Source organism: Pseudochaenichthys georgianus, chromosome 15 (assembly GCF_902827115.2).
Source record: "Pseudochaenichthys georgianus chromosome 15, fPseGeo1.2, whole genome shotgun sequence".
NCBI classification, from domain to species: Eukaryota; Metazoa; Chordata; class Actinopteri; order Perciformes; family Channichthyidae; genus Pseudochaenichthys; species Pseudochaenichthys georgianus.
The window spans coordinates 29,998,878-30,014,896 of NC_047517.1; the positions used below are offsets into that span (position 1 = coordinate 29,998,878).

The 16,019-nt window shown below is 40.8% G+C and overlaps 1 protein-coding gene across 1 annotated transcript in view; it reads left to right on the top strand.

Annotated features, from left to right (window-relative positions):
- The first annotated feature begins 452 nt into the window (after positions 1 to 452).
- Positions 453 to 16,019, top strand: part of rgs7a (regulator of G protein signaling 7a) — a 78,278-nt gene continuing 62,711 nt past the window's right edge. The window contains exons 1-2 of the mRNA XM_034100009.1: positions 453 to 667; positions 1,580 to 1,698. Of these exons, the coding sequence (XP_033955900.1) occupies positions 1,621 to 1,698 (78 nt within the window). The 5' untranslated portion in view covers positions 453 to 667; positions 1,580 to 1,620. The remainder of the gene's footprint in view (positions 668 to 1,579; positions 1,699 to 16,019) is intronic.

A 16,019-nucleotide genomic window follows, 5' to 3' on the forward strand; every position in this document is an offset into this window, starting at 1 on the left:
ATGATTGGATAAGAGCTTACTGATGCATTATCATAAGCAGCACTTTAATGTTTACAGGCAGCGGTGGAGCTAAATCTAACTGTCTACGGCACTTTGGGGTGATTACATTTACTGCATAAGTGCAATGTTTTTCATTTGCTTGTTGTAGTTTTTTTTCTTCCAAATATGCATTGGAGTGAAGATATTTATTAGTAAAAACATGAAATACTCAAGTTAAGTGAAAGTTACTCTGGATGTTATGCTATATTTTCCCACAATTTCGCCATAAATAAAAACTGCAATTGCTAAAATATTACTAGACAGCATGTCTCGACCTGTCTTTAAGGACTAGCATATCACTGCAGTGCATAGCAGTACATTTTGAGCTGGAGAAATAGCTGTATGTCTCCAAAACTGGTTGTAATTTATTCCTTACACGCCATTGGTCATGGATCGATGCGCGTTCGCGGCGGTGGCGCGCCCGTGCTTCTGAGCAGCATCGTTTGGAGAAGAGGAGAGACACAGAGCTGAACCACACCAAGTGTCCGCCGAATGTCTGCTTCTTCACGCTGCCAATGAAAAATCCTCGCATTCCTATGTCTGCCAGTTGACATACTGAACGCGAAGGACCAGGCTTCCACCTCTGCAAGGATTCAGGACTCCTAAAGCGGGTTGCGCGTTTTTTCAGGTAAGCCCCCCCTTCTCCTCCGGTCACCGTTGTCGCTGTGTTGTCGCTGTATTTACGAGCTATTCGTGATTAAGAAAAGGGGACGATAAAACGGGCTCGGGCGTTTCGCAGCAGCTGTCCAAGGTGCTGATACGTGCAGGGGTTTAACAAACACAAAATAGTATCGCTGACGGCCTCATGTAAAGCACAGGTTTCATGACTTCGCTGTTTGCATGCTATAGGCTATTTATTGTTGCAGACTTAACCTCCCAAAGATGTCGTGTGGATGTCGTATGGGGAAGAAAGGATAATGGAGCTGTAACCTGCAAACGATATCCTTTACATGTGCACAGTCTTGCACGTTTGCCTATGGATGCTCTACCAGAGTGGATGTATCTAAGCTGCATTGGGAGGGTGTTTTTTTTCTTCTTTACTGCATTTACTGTTGTCAGGGTACGGGTCTTCACCTCACCTTATCTTGCAAGTACAATCTAAGATGCAGACAAGGTGCCATGTAGGAATTAAGGCTTGCTGCTGAATTATCCGATGTCAACAAACAGTATAACATTATAAATGGATTTTGTGCTCAATGGGAAAAAGTATAGTTCTTCATGGTACCATTAATTGCCTATCTTGTTGAACTTTTGCCTCATTCACTTGGAATTCATATTGAACCAGCAGAAACCAAATGGTGTGCAAAATCAGCTGCCTATCATAAAAAGAATGTCCTTGTCAAGACCTTGTGAAATGTGAACACGTGTAGCAGAATTGGAGCTGTGCACATCTGTTCCATGTGGAAATGTCAAATACGTTAAAAGGTGATGCAGGCCACAGGTTATGTAAATGCTTTTCCTCTTGACAAGGTGAGGGCAAGTCACGTTCAAGCTCCATTGTTCTTCTGATGGACCAAAATATCCTTTCGGTTCCCAACAGGAGCACCTGACGTTTCCTGTGGCAGATTTACCTACTGGATCATGGCACAGACCAACAGCGGTGGGCAGGGGACCAACGGGGTAGCGGATGAGTCCCCCAACATGATAGTGTACAGAAAGGTAAGCAGCTGCTATTTTTAGTCTGCACGTGTATATGTGTGTGTGTTTGCGAGTGTGAGTGTGACTCTCTTGCATCAATTGACTTGACGATGAGCTGTGCAATGGAAATTGCTATTACTAATGGCAAGACACTGTTCTTGTGCCATGGTTGATTTAGGGTTGTAACGCTACATCAGTTTGATGAAAGCACGGAGAGAACATGCAATTTCTCTCTCACAACATGTAAATAGATTCTAAGCATGCCTACACACACACACACACACACACACACACACACACACACACACACACACACACACAACACACACACACACACACACACACACACACACACACACACACACACACACACACACACACACACACACACACACACACACACACACACACACACACACACACACACACACACACATACACACACACACACACACACACACACACACACACACACACACACACACGCACGCACGCACGCACGCACACGCGCAAACTCACTGTGAGACCCTGACACTCATGCACACATTTTCCAGTTGCACAGTACCATCAGCTTTTATTACTAACATGTCGGAGGATGGGTTTTTAACCGACTCACATTAATGAAACCAAAATGTAGCCACAGGCTTTGGAAACAAGTCATTACACTGCTACTGGTGGTTTTCTTCACTGTTAAATCTGTGACTACATTAGAGAATTACAGTAGAGAAAGGAAGGGGAGTGTACAGACCGCTGAGACACCTTTAATGCATCCTGCTTCAAACATCAAACAAATTATTAATATAATAATCTGCAGGGAAGATAACGTTTGTTTACTTTGAGGCTTGAAGTCCAATTATAATTTATTTTAGAAACCTTAACACCTGCAGTGCAATATGTGCACTCGTTTTGTTTTTATCTTTTTGTCTCCCTTGACAAAAACAGCTACATTAAAGATCGACCTAAATATAAACCCTTCTGAAAATTGCTGTTGCAGTCATCTTCTCCCTGGTGGTGCTGTTATTGTCTTCAGGTGTAGCTGTATTCACCTGGACATTTCCTAAAGGGCAACGCAACGTTTTTCTTCACCTTCAGATTCACCAATGGAGTGATCATTGTCTTTTTATTTCATTCCTTGATGACTCAAGCGTTACGTGAATTTCTTCATTTCATTCTCTTCACTCATTAGCGAATGCTCCCATCCCATCTGCGACAGCATCTGCACAACAGGAAGAGGATACGCTTAGCATGATATCATAGATCGACGGTCTTTTATAGCACTCACAGCGTGTTAAGCAATATTACTGCCAGTGTGGGACTAGATTTGCTGGATGCGCCGCTATGCTAGTAGCAGAAAGGTTGCTTTTGATTTTTGAAGTAACTATTTTTGGTATCTTCCCAAAGCGAGGCTAAATAATAAAGATAATGGAGCTAGGTATATGTCGCTAAATAATTTCTGAACTTCTATTACATTTCATGTTAATATGAAACTGTGTTAATTAAGGCATGAAAACCACTTGTATATTAAATATTAACTTGAGGGCTTTCCTAGCTATTCAATTACATGCGATGTCTCTTCCCTTTTCCTGCTGTTGATCTGAAAGTCCTGCTTTTTCGATAGTGCCATCTGTAGTATCAAGTATGCAAGTGTTTTTCTATGCAGCTTTTACCTTCAGAAAATATATTTGGTTTCTGACAGTTTTTCATGAGGAAGCAAGATCGATAGATAGATTTTAGGAGCTGTGTGTTTCAAATGTTTGGTTAGATAAGTAATATCTTAGTTGTGTAGCTTTCCTACATCATACAATTCTTCACTTCTCAACACTTGACCACACATGGCCACAACTTGGCTCCGTACACTGGCTGACCCAGATGCACTGCAGAATGAAAGAACATGGTGAAGGCAGCAAGGATGAAATTGTGTTTCCGGAGTGGGCTTAATTGAAACCTACCATCACAAGAGTACTGTCTGTAGACGTGCGTATACCGCCAGGGTGAACAGATGCCCCAAATGCTTTTCATAAAGTTGACTTGGCAAAGGTGTTGCAACCCACATTGAACTGAAAACTCGAGTGGGCAAAACACTTTTATAATCCGTTCTGCTGCTCAGACATCCTGTGCAGGAACTTGATGGATACATAGTGGACCCGTTATACAAAATGTTAATATCAAGCCAACTACTGGATAGTCAATTTGCTAGTGTGTAGTAGTGGAAGGATTATGTAATTTGACCGGAGGGTGGTTTATTGCTGAGGACAGCAGATAGTGGTTTGATAGTATATCCATAACTACATCCTCTAACCCTCTCAATCTTTCCTGTAATCTGTCATTACCGTCTAAATGAAAATGGATGGTCGAGCTGAGGTGCTGACCAGCATGCCGTGGAGATGTGTGCAGAGCTGTCTGTTTTCTTCGAGGACACATATACAAAAACACCTTGCCTTAGCTCTTTTATTTGTATCACAAATGAAGATGCACACACTATTTAAATATTATTTACAGACACAGATACACTAATAGCTTGCTTTTGTGATTTATCGACAACAGTCACAGGGGATCCTACAAGTAGGCCAAAACCTCAGAAATACTCAATAAGATGTTTAAAGCAGTGTTCCATGGGCTATGCACAGCATGTCTGCGGGTCACTCGATCATTACTTTTCATATAAAAGCCTTTGTGATGTCTTGCTGCTCTCACATTAAACACGTCAGGCTCACTTTTTATCATCAAGAGCACCAGTGTGTACAGTACGTGTGTGTGTGTTTTTTGCATGCCTGCTCACTTGTGTGCACTATGAATAATGCTGTGATGCATGTGTGAGCATGTGTGCACACTGTATGTAGGGCGAATGTTGCTAAGAGAGAGTCCTGAATTTTTTATGCGATCCTAAGACAGCTCTGGTGAAGTTCATCGTCACTCAGCGCGAGGAGAAAACAGCCAGCGCTTCGTGTGTGTTAGTCGCTCTGTGTGTCTGCATACGTGTGTGATAATGATATTAATATATAATGATATACAAGTATCTATATATTTAAATGAGTAGATTTAGCATACAGTATAAATAAATATAGTAACATTTTGATGGTGTTTCTGCATTTGCTTCATCCTCCAAGAGGAAATCTTGAGGCTGAAGAGAGTTAACATCCACTTTTACAATATCATCTATTTTCACTTCCTTCACACATTTTCACTCAAATACGGCACAATATTTTGGATTGTTCCATTGCAAGATTTCTGTTGCACAAGAGAACATGTGAGTTATTTCCTGATTGAAAATGTGTTGTTGTTTCTCCCACCCCATACAGTTGACAGAGCTTTTCAAACACTGCAACAAAGGCGTAAATCTCTGCCAGTTATTTGGTTTGAAATTGAATAATTGAACAATCCAGCCACAACATTCCTAACGTCCCAGAAGTTGATAGAAAAATAGAAATTTGAGGACTAAAACTAATTAATGGAGATAACATTTGAAGCAGTATACCGCAGCTCCTGGAGTCTGATCTTCCTCTGTGGCGTGGTATCTGAAGGCTGAGGCACCAGCCCACTCTTATTTACATCGGAGCTGCCAATAGGCATCCAATAATTGTTCTTCCAGCAGCCAGTTTGGCTTCGGTCTCTGTGTAAAGCCATTCATTCTAAATGTACGTGTTTATTTTTTTCTATTCAGTTTTCCCCCAATGAGAACATGCACTGTTGCCTCACGTTCGTTTTGTTATTTTCAGTCCTATTATATTATAGAGCTTACATAAATGTCAATATTGTGCATCTTCAAAGTAATTGGTCCCTGGTGAAACTTGGTCTTCTCTGCGGCTGACAATAACGCAGAAAGAACTCTGCAGTGCTTATTGTTGTTGCACATTTCACCGTTTTACAGTATGTCGAAAAACTAGTATTAAGGCCAAACAATGTCAGATAATTGTGGTATTGACATGGAATGCGTTTTCGTCCCACTGTGGTTCCCTTTTGATACATTAGTAAAACAATAACTAGCCGTGAATATTCTTCAAATCCTCATTCAACATACTCATGCAATTAATTTGATGTAATTAGACCGAATAGTCTTGTCCTGCATGTCAACTACCATTCATCTCACTAAGCATTTCTGTCTTCAAATGAACGATTAGGTCCAAGAGAATACGGCCAGTGGTCCAAAAGCATCACGTCTCTCCTCTGACAATCCTTGCCTTCTCTCAGGGTTTTATTATCAAATCTTTGAATTGATTTTACGTCAGTATGAAACTTAGCCTGTATCATATTTTAAATGCCCGTGTGGACTGGTCTTTTACTTGACAGACAAGCACATAAACAATACATCTAAGTGTCTGTCCTTCACACTTTTGAAAAGGGTGTTGATGCCGCAAGGTGACCTTTGAACCATATCCTCTCAGTGCGACTCAGTAATGAACAAACAGGAATTACAAACAGGGCAAAGGTATTAGTGCGTGCTAATAATTTGTGAATTGATTAAGTGGTTGTGTACAAGAGATGATTTTCAGGAACAAGACTTTCCCTCTACTCACACTGCATCAGTGCAATATGGTGGTAATGTCGTTTTGTTAAATGGTGCAGAACTGCAGCCAATATTAATACACAGAGTCTAACTTTACTACTTAATATTCAGCAGAGATTTCCTTATCGAAAGCATTTCTCCTTCTAGGGCTAATCTGCATTTGTTAAACAAACCCTATATAACGATGCTCTGTTTTCAATAGATTTCCCAACCATCCTACATTGTTAGTGAGTCATAAAGCGGAGGGAACTGAATACATTTTCAGCTTTTTCTCAGTTGAGAGCCAGATTGAAGGGTTCTTGTACTGCCTGTCTCCCTCAATCTGCAATCAGAAGATCAGGAAGACCGAGAGAAAGAGGGAGAGAGGTGGGGGTGAGGTGGGATGATCTATAATTGCCAGATCAGAGAGATCTTTGTGTGTGAAGTAGGGCTCTTTGTATGTCAGCTTGCCAGCCAGGCGATTTCTCTTCCTGTGTGTGAAAACATGCATGTTCTTTTGTGCATACACTCTTGAGGGAAAGTGAGGGTGCTTGGCAGACACCGTCGGATGGAAAATTGGCATTTACGGCTTTGTGTGTTTCAAACTAATCCATTTTGCGTGTATTTGCTGACGTCAAACGGCAATTAGAGAAGCCTGCATTAGTGACACATGCAACAGTCGATTGTGGTGTAGTCCTGGTACGTATAATTGATACATTTCACAACAATTGGTCTTGAAAGAGATAATATAAAATGACAAAAGAAAGAAAGGCGCACACAGTGAAGATACCGTAGGTGGCAAATTCATAACAGCTACTCCTATGACCTTACATTTTATGAGTAATCATAATTACTTTGATATCTTAGTAATTATTCAGTATTAGTGGCTGTTGACATTTAGCATGGTTTGGTTAGATCAATAAGCTATCTTGGGATGGATGCCTGAGCCACTCCGCACATATTTGCAGGATCATAAAGTATGCAACTATCTTATAATTGCAATAGCAATATAGTTTTAGGAGGAAATTAAATCACTTCAACTTTTAGGGTTAGAACTATGTTTATTCCCTTTCTTAGAGAGAGTAAGAACAGAGGATGACTCTCATCTTTCTGCTCAGCATAACATAATCTATTGCTGGCTAATCAACACTTTATATGTGTTTGTACGGAATTAATACATTAAATAAAACGTGTTAATTAGGAAGCTTTGGAGAGATTCTGACAGCAGCTTTTCTGCTATGAGAGTGATGAGAGTTGAATTAATCTTCTCGTGTAACTCTTGGCAAGAAAGTGTATATGTATATTTATTCACATTTGTGAGTATGATTTTCAAGAATTGTACTGAATTGTCAAAAACAAAACGAAATTCAACATTTGCCTAAAAGAACCCCACTCAATTTAACCATAAAAGGGAAAATGGCACATTACTTCCTGCATTTTCACAAAATGCTTTGAGTGAGCATAAATCATGTTGGATGCATATGAGCAGAATTGCAACAAACAAAGCGTGGTGCATCAAATCAACAATTCTGACATGGTTCACAAAGTACCACTGGGCTTTTCAGTATGGTGGCAGTTTCCAGATGTAATAATGGACTTCACTCGCACTGTTCCTTGAAGACAGGGAAAAGATACCAAGGCCTGTCTGGCTCTAAGCTCTCTCCTCTGTATGTGTGCCACAGCCGGAGTCTTTAGGCCAGGGTTATATAAGGGTCTGAGGAAGCCTGGGCATTAAGATAAAGGCTGACTCAGGCCTCGCCTCGTCTCTGTTTGGTCATTTCATTCCAGCTCAACATTTAGCAGTAGATTAGAGGAGAACCCCGGCCAGGGTTGTGAATGAATTCATCTCTGGTGTGATGGGCTTAATAAGGACAGAGATGCTCCATTAGGAATAAAGACAAAAAGAAAAAAATGAGTAGGGTTAAATGTAGAGGAGAGAGACAGAGTATTAGTTTATTTGCTGTGTTTCTCTGCATACATATATATATGTCCTTGTTCTCTCCTTGTTTATTGCTCTGTCCCCCGTCTCCTGACCCTCCATCTCTACATACACCATCTGAATCCAAACTGTGTCCATGCAGTTTCTTCTTCTAATGCACTCCCTTGTTGTTTCCGGTGACGCTTTGTTCCTTCCACTCTGTCTAGGACGTATACATTTCCGCTCGCTTGCTCATCTCTATGTCTTGACATTGTGTCTCTGTTTATTATAGAACATTGATATCCTTTTTGCATCGCATTATGCAGTTGCATCCCTTACCAATATGTTTACAGCCATTTGCATTCAGCCTATAACAAGTGACTCCACCACAGGTCAGATATCAGATCCATAAAGCATGAACACCACGTCGAAATCTCATAATTGCGAGAATTAACAGTTTTTTCCCTGAATATCTCATTGCTTCTCAAACCTATAATTATATTTACAGAAGCGTTCAACCAACGAAAAATTGATATTGGAGGAATGCCGTTTTCCAAAACAGCCAGTGTATCATTGCCACATTTTAAATCCTAGTTGCATGTCAAGAGCCCTCAAAAAGTAAACAGAAATAAATCTTGCAGAGTATTTCATGCGACACCTCTCTTCTCTGCAGTGTATTTTGGCAGCTTGGCAGTATGTAGTCTTTCTTTAAACCATCCTTTTGACTTTTTCCCTCCCTCCCTCTCTCTCGGTCTAGACCTGTGAAAACATCCCTCTCAGCCCGAATACTTTTTCATCCTGGTTCCCTCACTGTCTGTGTCTCGCCCGGGTGTTCACCCTTTGCTCTTTCCATGTCGATCTCTTTTTTCTACAATCCAGCCCCCCCGCCACCCTCACTCACCCCCACCCACACTCATGTCCTCTTTTGTACTGTTTCAAGTCTTTGATGTCTCTCATATAACAGCAATATCACACTAAATTTGTCTCTCTCATCCTGACTCACATGTGCACTCTAACTCTTTTTCTAACCCCCCCCCCCACCCCCTCTAGTGGGCCTTACCAGTGAAGCATCCATCCACCTCTGTCTCTCTGTCCCCTCCTCTCTCGCCTCTCTTTGAAGTCATCAGAGCCATATTCAGAGCCCATGCCACTCCAGTCACCTTTCATCCTCACTCAGAGAAAAAGAGAGGAATGTATTTACACCCTGCCGGAGCACAGTCATCTCTCCTCCTGTGTGAAATGATTCACTTGCTTTATTGGGAACTCTCTCTCAACAAACAACCATTGGATGTGGCAATTTTCATCCAAATTGACTGTAACTGTAACCGAGAGTGCTCGCTTGATTGTCCCCCTGCAGCTCGGTGCCTTTCTCAACAATGAGTCATTCTCCAAAAAGCAATCATGTCTCAGTGATTAGCCGCCATGACGGAGTGCCATCGCGCAAATCCAATACCAGCGGAATTATGAAACTAAAACCTCCATTGTTCCAAAGGGGACATTTTCACACGTTGGAGACACTCATCTTTATTTACCAAACAAACAAAGACACACCTTTGTCTCAAACTGTGCACTTCTCCGAATCATCGACACACACACACACACACACACACACACACACACACACACACACACACACACACACACACACACACACACACACACACACACACACACACACACACACACACACACACACACACACACACACACACACACACACACACACACACACACACACACACACACACACACACACACACACACACACACACACACACACACACACACACACACACACACACACACACACTCTTAACTTGCAGGTTGCAGCGTGTTGAGCAGCTTCCACCTGCAGCCTACTGAGGCTCACAGCTTCACACACATTAGTTCAGCTTCGCAAGCGCAGCCATATTCAGCACAGCCTAGTCCATAAACATCGACGCCATCTTGTCAAAACCGACAGCTCCTTTTTTTCGTCTTTTCTCTAAGAATGTGAGAGAAAATAATGATTTCCACCTTCAATCAAAAATGTATTCAGCTTGGGTGTGAGTTCTTAAACTAGTTTGGCTTCATATGTAAGATTCTTTAAATATCTTTGTTCAGAAAACTTCCCTCATAATGTATTTGAGGTAATGCTTGCTGTGAAGAATACCAATACATTTAAATATGATATGGTTGAGCGTGTTATGTGATATTGACGTACAGGGATAATGTTTGATAGAAATGTGGGGTTTAATCAGCTTGCTGGTGATGTTTTTTGAAGCAAATGCAAAGCAGCCTATATTATTACCATATATTTAAATATTTAGAGGGGCACTTGAAAGAATTATGTCAGCTGTAAAACATGAGGAAGTCAATTAGAATCTGTGTGGAGGAATATTGGCCTCATTAAACTAATTCAAAGTATGTCTATCTTGTACAGGCAGCTATATTAACAGGATGATTCATCACAGCTATCCTGGTATAGCCTATTGCCAGTTGCCAATTTAAATCCATAATATTATAAAATGTCTTTGAAAATATGTATTTACGATAAGAGCTGTTTTTAGCCGTCAATCATGACTAAAATACCGAGTGGATTTCCATGACAGTCACGTTCAACAGACGATGAAATATAATCCCAGTGATGATCTCCCTGACTTCCCTCTTTAACATTATGCTCATGTAAACAACTTGAATGAGGTCAATACTTGCTTTAAAGGGGACCTATCATGCAAAATGCACTTGTGTACGTCTTTTATACATGAATATGTGTCCCCGGTGTTCCAAGGAACTCACCAAGTGTCAGAAAACACAACCCTCTCTATTTTCCTCCATACCCAAATCTCTAAAAAAGGGTCTGCAACGGATCTGATACAGACTGATCCAGATTTAAACACTGTCCTGATGTCAGGACGGTGGTGCTACGGCTATTGGTCAATTCTCCACCTATCAGGGGAATGAGAGGTTGGGCCACGGCCGGCCATTGCTGCTCGAAAGCGCTGGAGACGCTGTAGTACATATGCCAGGCCTGTAAGTGGCGCTGTAGTCTGCCACAAAAGCAGTGAAGAAGACTTCCCTTGCATGGTTGCCCTTCTGTTTATTCTCCGCTGTGGCTCTTTTTCTCCCTCCCCGAGGCAAGCGTTTGCGCCTCCTGCTTTAAAACAAATGAATAATGACTATATAATCATACGTAAGGGATAATGTGCAGTGACGCGGTCATTATGGGGAAAAGAACACCGACAGGCCGATCAGGAGCCCGACGCGAAAGTCGCTGCACATTATCCCGCTTATTACATGGCCACATTCTCAACAAAGTAACGACATGTCTCCCAATATTAATTGAAATGATTTTATGGATTTAGAAAATGATTTTATTGATTTAAAAATTGTTGTATGTTGTAGTGTCGAGAGATAGGGAGTCAGAGGCGGTGCAAGGAAGGTGCAAAAGGGCACTTTATTAGAGAGTAACTAAGGTCATGTTATCCGGTTGCAGTCCGGGAAGAAGAGAGTGAAGTCAGGAGGGCACACAACATAGTAAACACATAACATGTCCGTGTGGGAACAATACCCCCAACTGTAGTTCCATGTATGAATTATGTCCAAGTGTATTAATAGGTGGTCACCACACAAGCCCCCCCAGAATTCAAACATGGCAAAAAAATCCCCACGTCTAATGCCAAAGTAACTGCCAACTCCCCTCTCCTGCAGGGGGGCGTGGTCAGTTGCAGCTCACAGAATCAGCCCCCTGCAAAAACAGGGCTGGAAAGAGCAAATAGAGCGAAATGAGGCATGGCTAAAATGCAGGATCTGTTTGGTATTTTGAAAAAATATATATATTTATATACTTTATATAGGTATGGCCCTACAATATATGTTTCAAATATAGCATGATAGGTCCACTTTAAGTTTTAATATCTGCAAAACTATTGACATTTTATCAACTTAGTATGTTATGCTCATATCCAAATGATAGTATGCTAACTTACATAACTATGATGGTTAACGATACATGCTATATGTCATGGATTCTCTTTGTTACATCGTGGTACTTTCAAAGGCAATATATAGTAGACACTCAAATTAAATTGCAAACAGTAACTGTATTACACAACACAGAAAACAGCGAGTGATATCGGACAAAGCCCTTGTCATTTTACAGTTTATTTTTTAGATAATGCAATGCATGCTCTTTTTAGGCATGTTGGGCTCAAACTAATCCACTCTCCCACTACTTTTATTAGAGTTTATTGTCTTTGTTTGTATTATCTTATTCATCTTGGTCCCCAGACTCTCCTGTTTACAGTGTCTCGTCAGCTAATCGAGAGGGTCCTGTGGTCAAATCTGTCTAATGGTTGTGCTTTCTCCTGCCGTGCGATTTGTTTCTGCTGTGGTGGCTGCTCTGTTGGAATCCCCATGACAACCACACCAGCAATCTGTCAAATGTTATTATCTCAAACACTTCAACAATGTGTCCAGCACACTTTTAGCCATCGAAGTGACAGAACATGAGTGTGTGTTACTGTTTTTCTTTGCAAACATTCACACACTATAACTGTGTTGCTCACTCCATGAAGAACTGCAGCCATTGATGTAAAGTAACAAAGAAACACTACAGGCTACTTAAGTATGTTCCTGAGATACTTGTACTCTACTCGAGTATTTCCAATATCGGCTAAGCTGTACTTCAAATAAAATGGTGTGCTTTAAACTACACTACATTTGTGTTGTGCATTTAGTCTGTAGCTACTTTGCAGATTATTGATACAAATATAAATCAACTATAACGTAAATAAAATCAGCCTCATCTTTACCAACTGCAATATTATAGTGATGAAAACATGAATGCATCAATAATAATAATGATAATCGAATGAGATAATCTATGTGATTCCAAAATGGGCCATTTTGCGAAATAACTACTTTTGGTACTGGTTGCAGTCAAAGGCTGTTTAGCCTCTATAAAGGTTCCTAAGTGGGATAACTCAGAAGTATCTAATTGGCAGTAATCATAACTGGTCAAAGTCTGTATACGCTAAAGAAACGTCCTTCAATGCTTCCTTTTTTCATCACACAAAAAAGTACAAAGCAGCTTTATTTAAAACCAGGTATGGCCATAACAGGTGTCTCATTCTGAGTCTTAGCACCCAGGTTGTATTTTTCCGTGACGTAATGAATTCACCTCTACGTGTTTCCTTGACCTCATGATGTTTTCCATTGAGGTTAAAGTGGTTCTGGAAAGACACATGATGTTATTCCTTTTTATTATTGGCAGCAGCCCAAGTATATTTCCATGCTAAGACTTTTGAATGCAGGGCATTTTCTTGTTACATTGTATGTTTGACATTGTAGTATGGATTCTTTCTTCCATCACTGCCTGCAGGGAAGTGACTAAGCTTGTGCATATTTTACCAATATCCTCCACTTATAAATACATGAGCCCTTTCTACTCCTTTTTAAACAAGACACTTTAACAACATTTTAATTAGAAATATCAGGTCCTCCATCTCCTCTCTGCCTTTCTGTTAATCAGGGGATGGACAATGTTAACAGTGTTTCTCATCTCCCAATGGCGCCCCACCACTGTTCTCTTGGACGTGTGCATTGGCAGCATTGTCTCCTCTTTCTTGCTGCCTGTACTGGACAAAAGATACATATGTTATGAGCTGAGTAAAAAAGACAAGGTCACGTTTACAACGATGCATTAGGATATGGTGGGAAGGCTCACTCTATTCCTTGCAACAGTGAATTTGATTTGTTGATATTAGCTCCCTTAGCCTGTCAGCAGAGCCCTGTGTAAATGGAAGAGCCGGTATTGGAAGTGAGACAGGAGAAGATGGATGCACATGATTTGAATCACCAGAATTTAACAATATTAGCTAGTAATGAAGCTGTCCTGCATGAATGTATAAATTGAGTCAATTAATTTTTTCCAGTGGCCTCATTTGCAACATCCCTATCCTCTAAAGTTTACCATCCAACCATGGCAGCTATAAATATTTAATTTGACCTCCTTTTTAATAAAGAACCTAAAGAACCGTCTTATTTTTCTACCTGATGACGGTATGAATAACTCGACAAATGGCAGTCGTTCAACAAAGCCTATCGTCCATCATCTTCATTGCCGAGTAGTTCAAGTGTCATTTGCGTCAAACAGTTTGCCCTTATCGGTTTATTGTCTATCCTGCGTGTTGTGTCCTTCTTCTGAAGTGTGTGAGTGTGTGTGCTGTCAGATACCTTCGTCTCAGCTCTGCAGACAGGAGAAGGCAGAAGAATGTCAGCATGCCAGCATCCAGCTGCTCCGCTCTTATTGGTATTCGGGGCACACGGCGCCGTCCTGAGCGTCTGTTGCACGTGCCAAGGAGAAATGTGGAGAATGAAGGGTTGGCGAGAGGCCCCCTCCCTCTCATGTTGTCTGAAACTAAAAATATACAGCATCCTCCCTTTTTTTATTCCCAGTTCATTTGTTTCCACACCAGCATCCCTCCCTGGATCTTCCTCTCATCCTCTTCCTCATTGTCTCTCTGATTGGTCGTGCTCTCTGGTGTCCAGCAGTAGGAGTCCTCAAGTGCGATGCCAGACAGTTTGGACAGTGCTAACAGACTCACCTTGATGAAGGATTAACTATGTTTTTTTTTTAATTTAGTGCTACAGTATTCCCATGGCCAGACTGCATTGTTTAAGCTCTAACAATAAAAGCATGATTATTAAAAGCTCCTAAGAACAAGTCTCCTTAGTGCATGATCTTTATAAAACAGTATTTTATTATTGTTTTATTCAATTATAAATATGTAATTGTTCGTGCATGGTTGACCAATGGATGCATGCTATGTTATGTGTGTGTAAATACTCTTTTAGCAGCCATTAGTAATTAGACAAACCATTTTTTGGTTGCAAATATATCTGAAAGTCACGCAGCTTACTTCTTCCCTTATCAACTAATTTCTGATTGCATGCTGTTTGAGTGATGAATTCACGGTAGGTGGGCAGAAGGGATATTGGCTTTCAGTGGATTATGTTCTAGCACATGGCCAACCTTGGCTTAGTCATCTCGCCCACTGCCCGCCCACCAAGAAGATGAGAGTGAGAGAGAGTGAGAGGAAGAGAGAGCAAGGCCTTGCCCTAGGAACACTATCCCACCAGCAGCCAGGAACACCAGATCCTGGTGGATTTAGAAATCAGTGTCGAGAAAACAGAGTCAGCCTAATGCAGAGACAGAAGAGAGAAGAAGATACAGACCCAACGATAAACCAACATTAACCAGAAAGTGATATGTGATAATGACGGTATTAATACTAATAATAAAAAGAACACATTGAAAAAGTAGTACAGGACAAAGTGAGTGTAGTGTGTATGAGCGTGGGATAATGCGCCTGGGGTCACCTGCATCAGAGAAAGCCCACTATTACATTTATTACTCAGCAGTAAAAGTAACAATTTATATCAGATCTTTTCCCACACATAATCAGAGTGTCACCACTTACTGTCCCCCATTGTTACTGCTGCCTGCCAATGAAAGCACAACCTATTAACCTACTGAATGACCTGCTGCTGCTGCTGTCGATATACTACGACTTATGTTACTGCAACTGCCTGTAGAAATGGTTTCAGAATACAAACCACTACATGTAGTCAGAAAATCACACACACACAAGACAGAGATTAAATACATATTTCAAAGGAGGACAGATGTATTTCTTTAAAGCAGTATTGTGCAGGTGTATTTGGCCACCACTATAACGAAGAGCAACGTTAGCATTTATTTATACTAAGGACATGTATTACTGCTGACTGCTCGATACTCACTAGCTAGTAACTGATTAATATTAATTTGCTGGTTATAAATGTATGTTTATTTACTTTTACAAATATTTGATTTATTATGAAGCTTTCAGTATATATAAAATCTGTGTTAAAATTATTGGTACAATAGCATCACCCTGGACAGAAAGTTGGAGATTG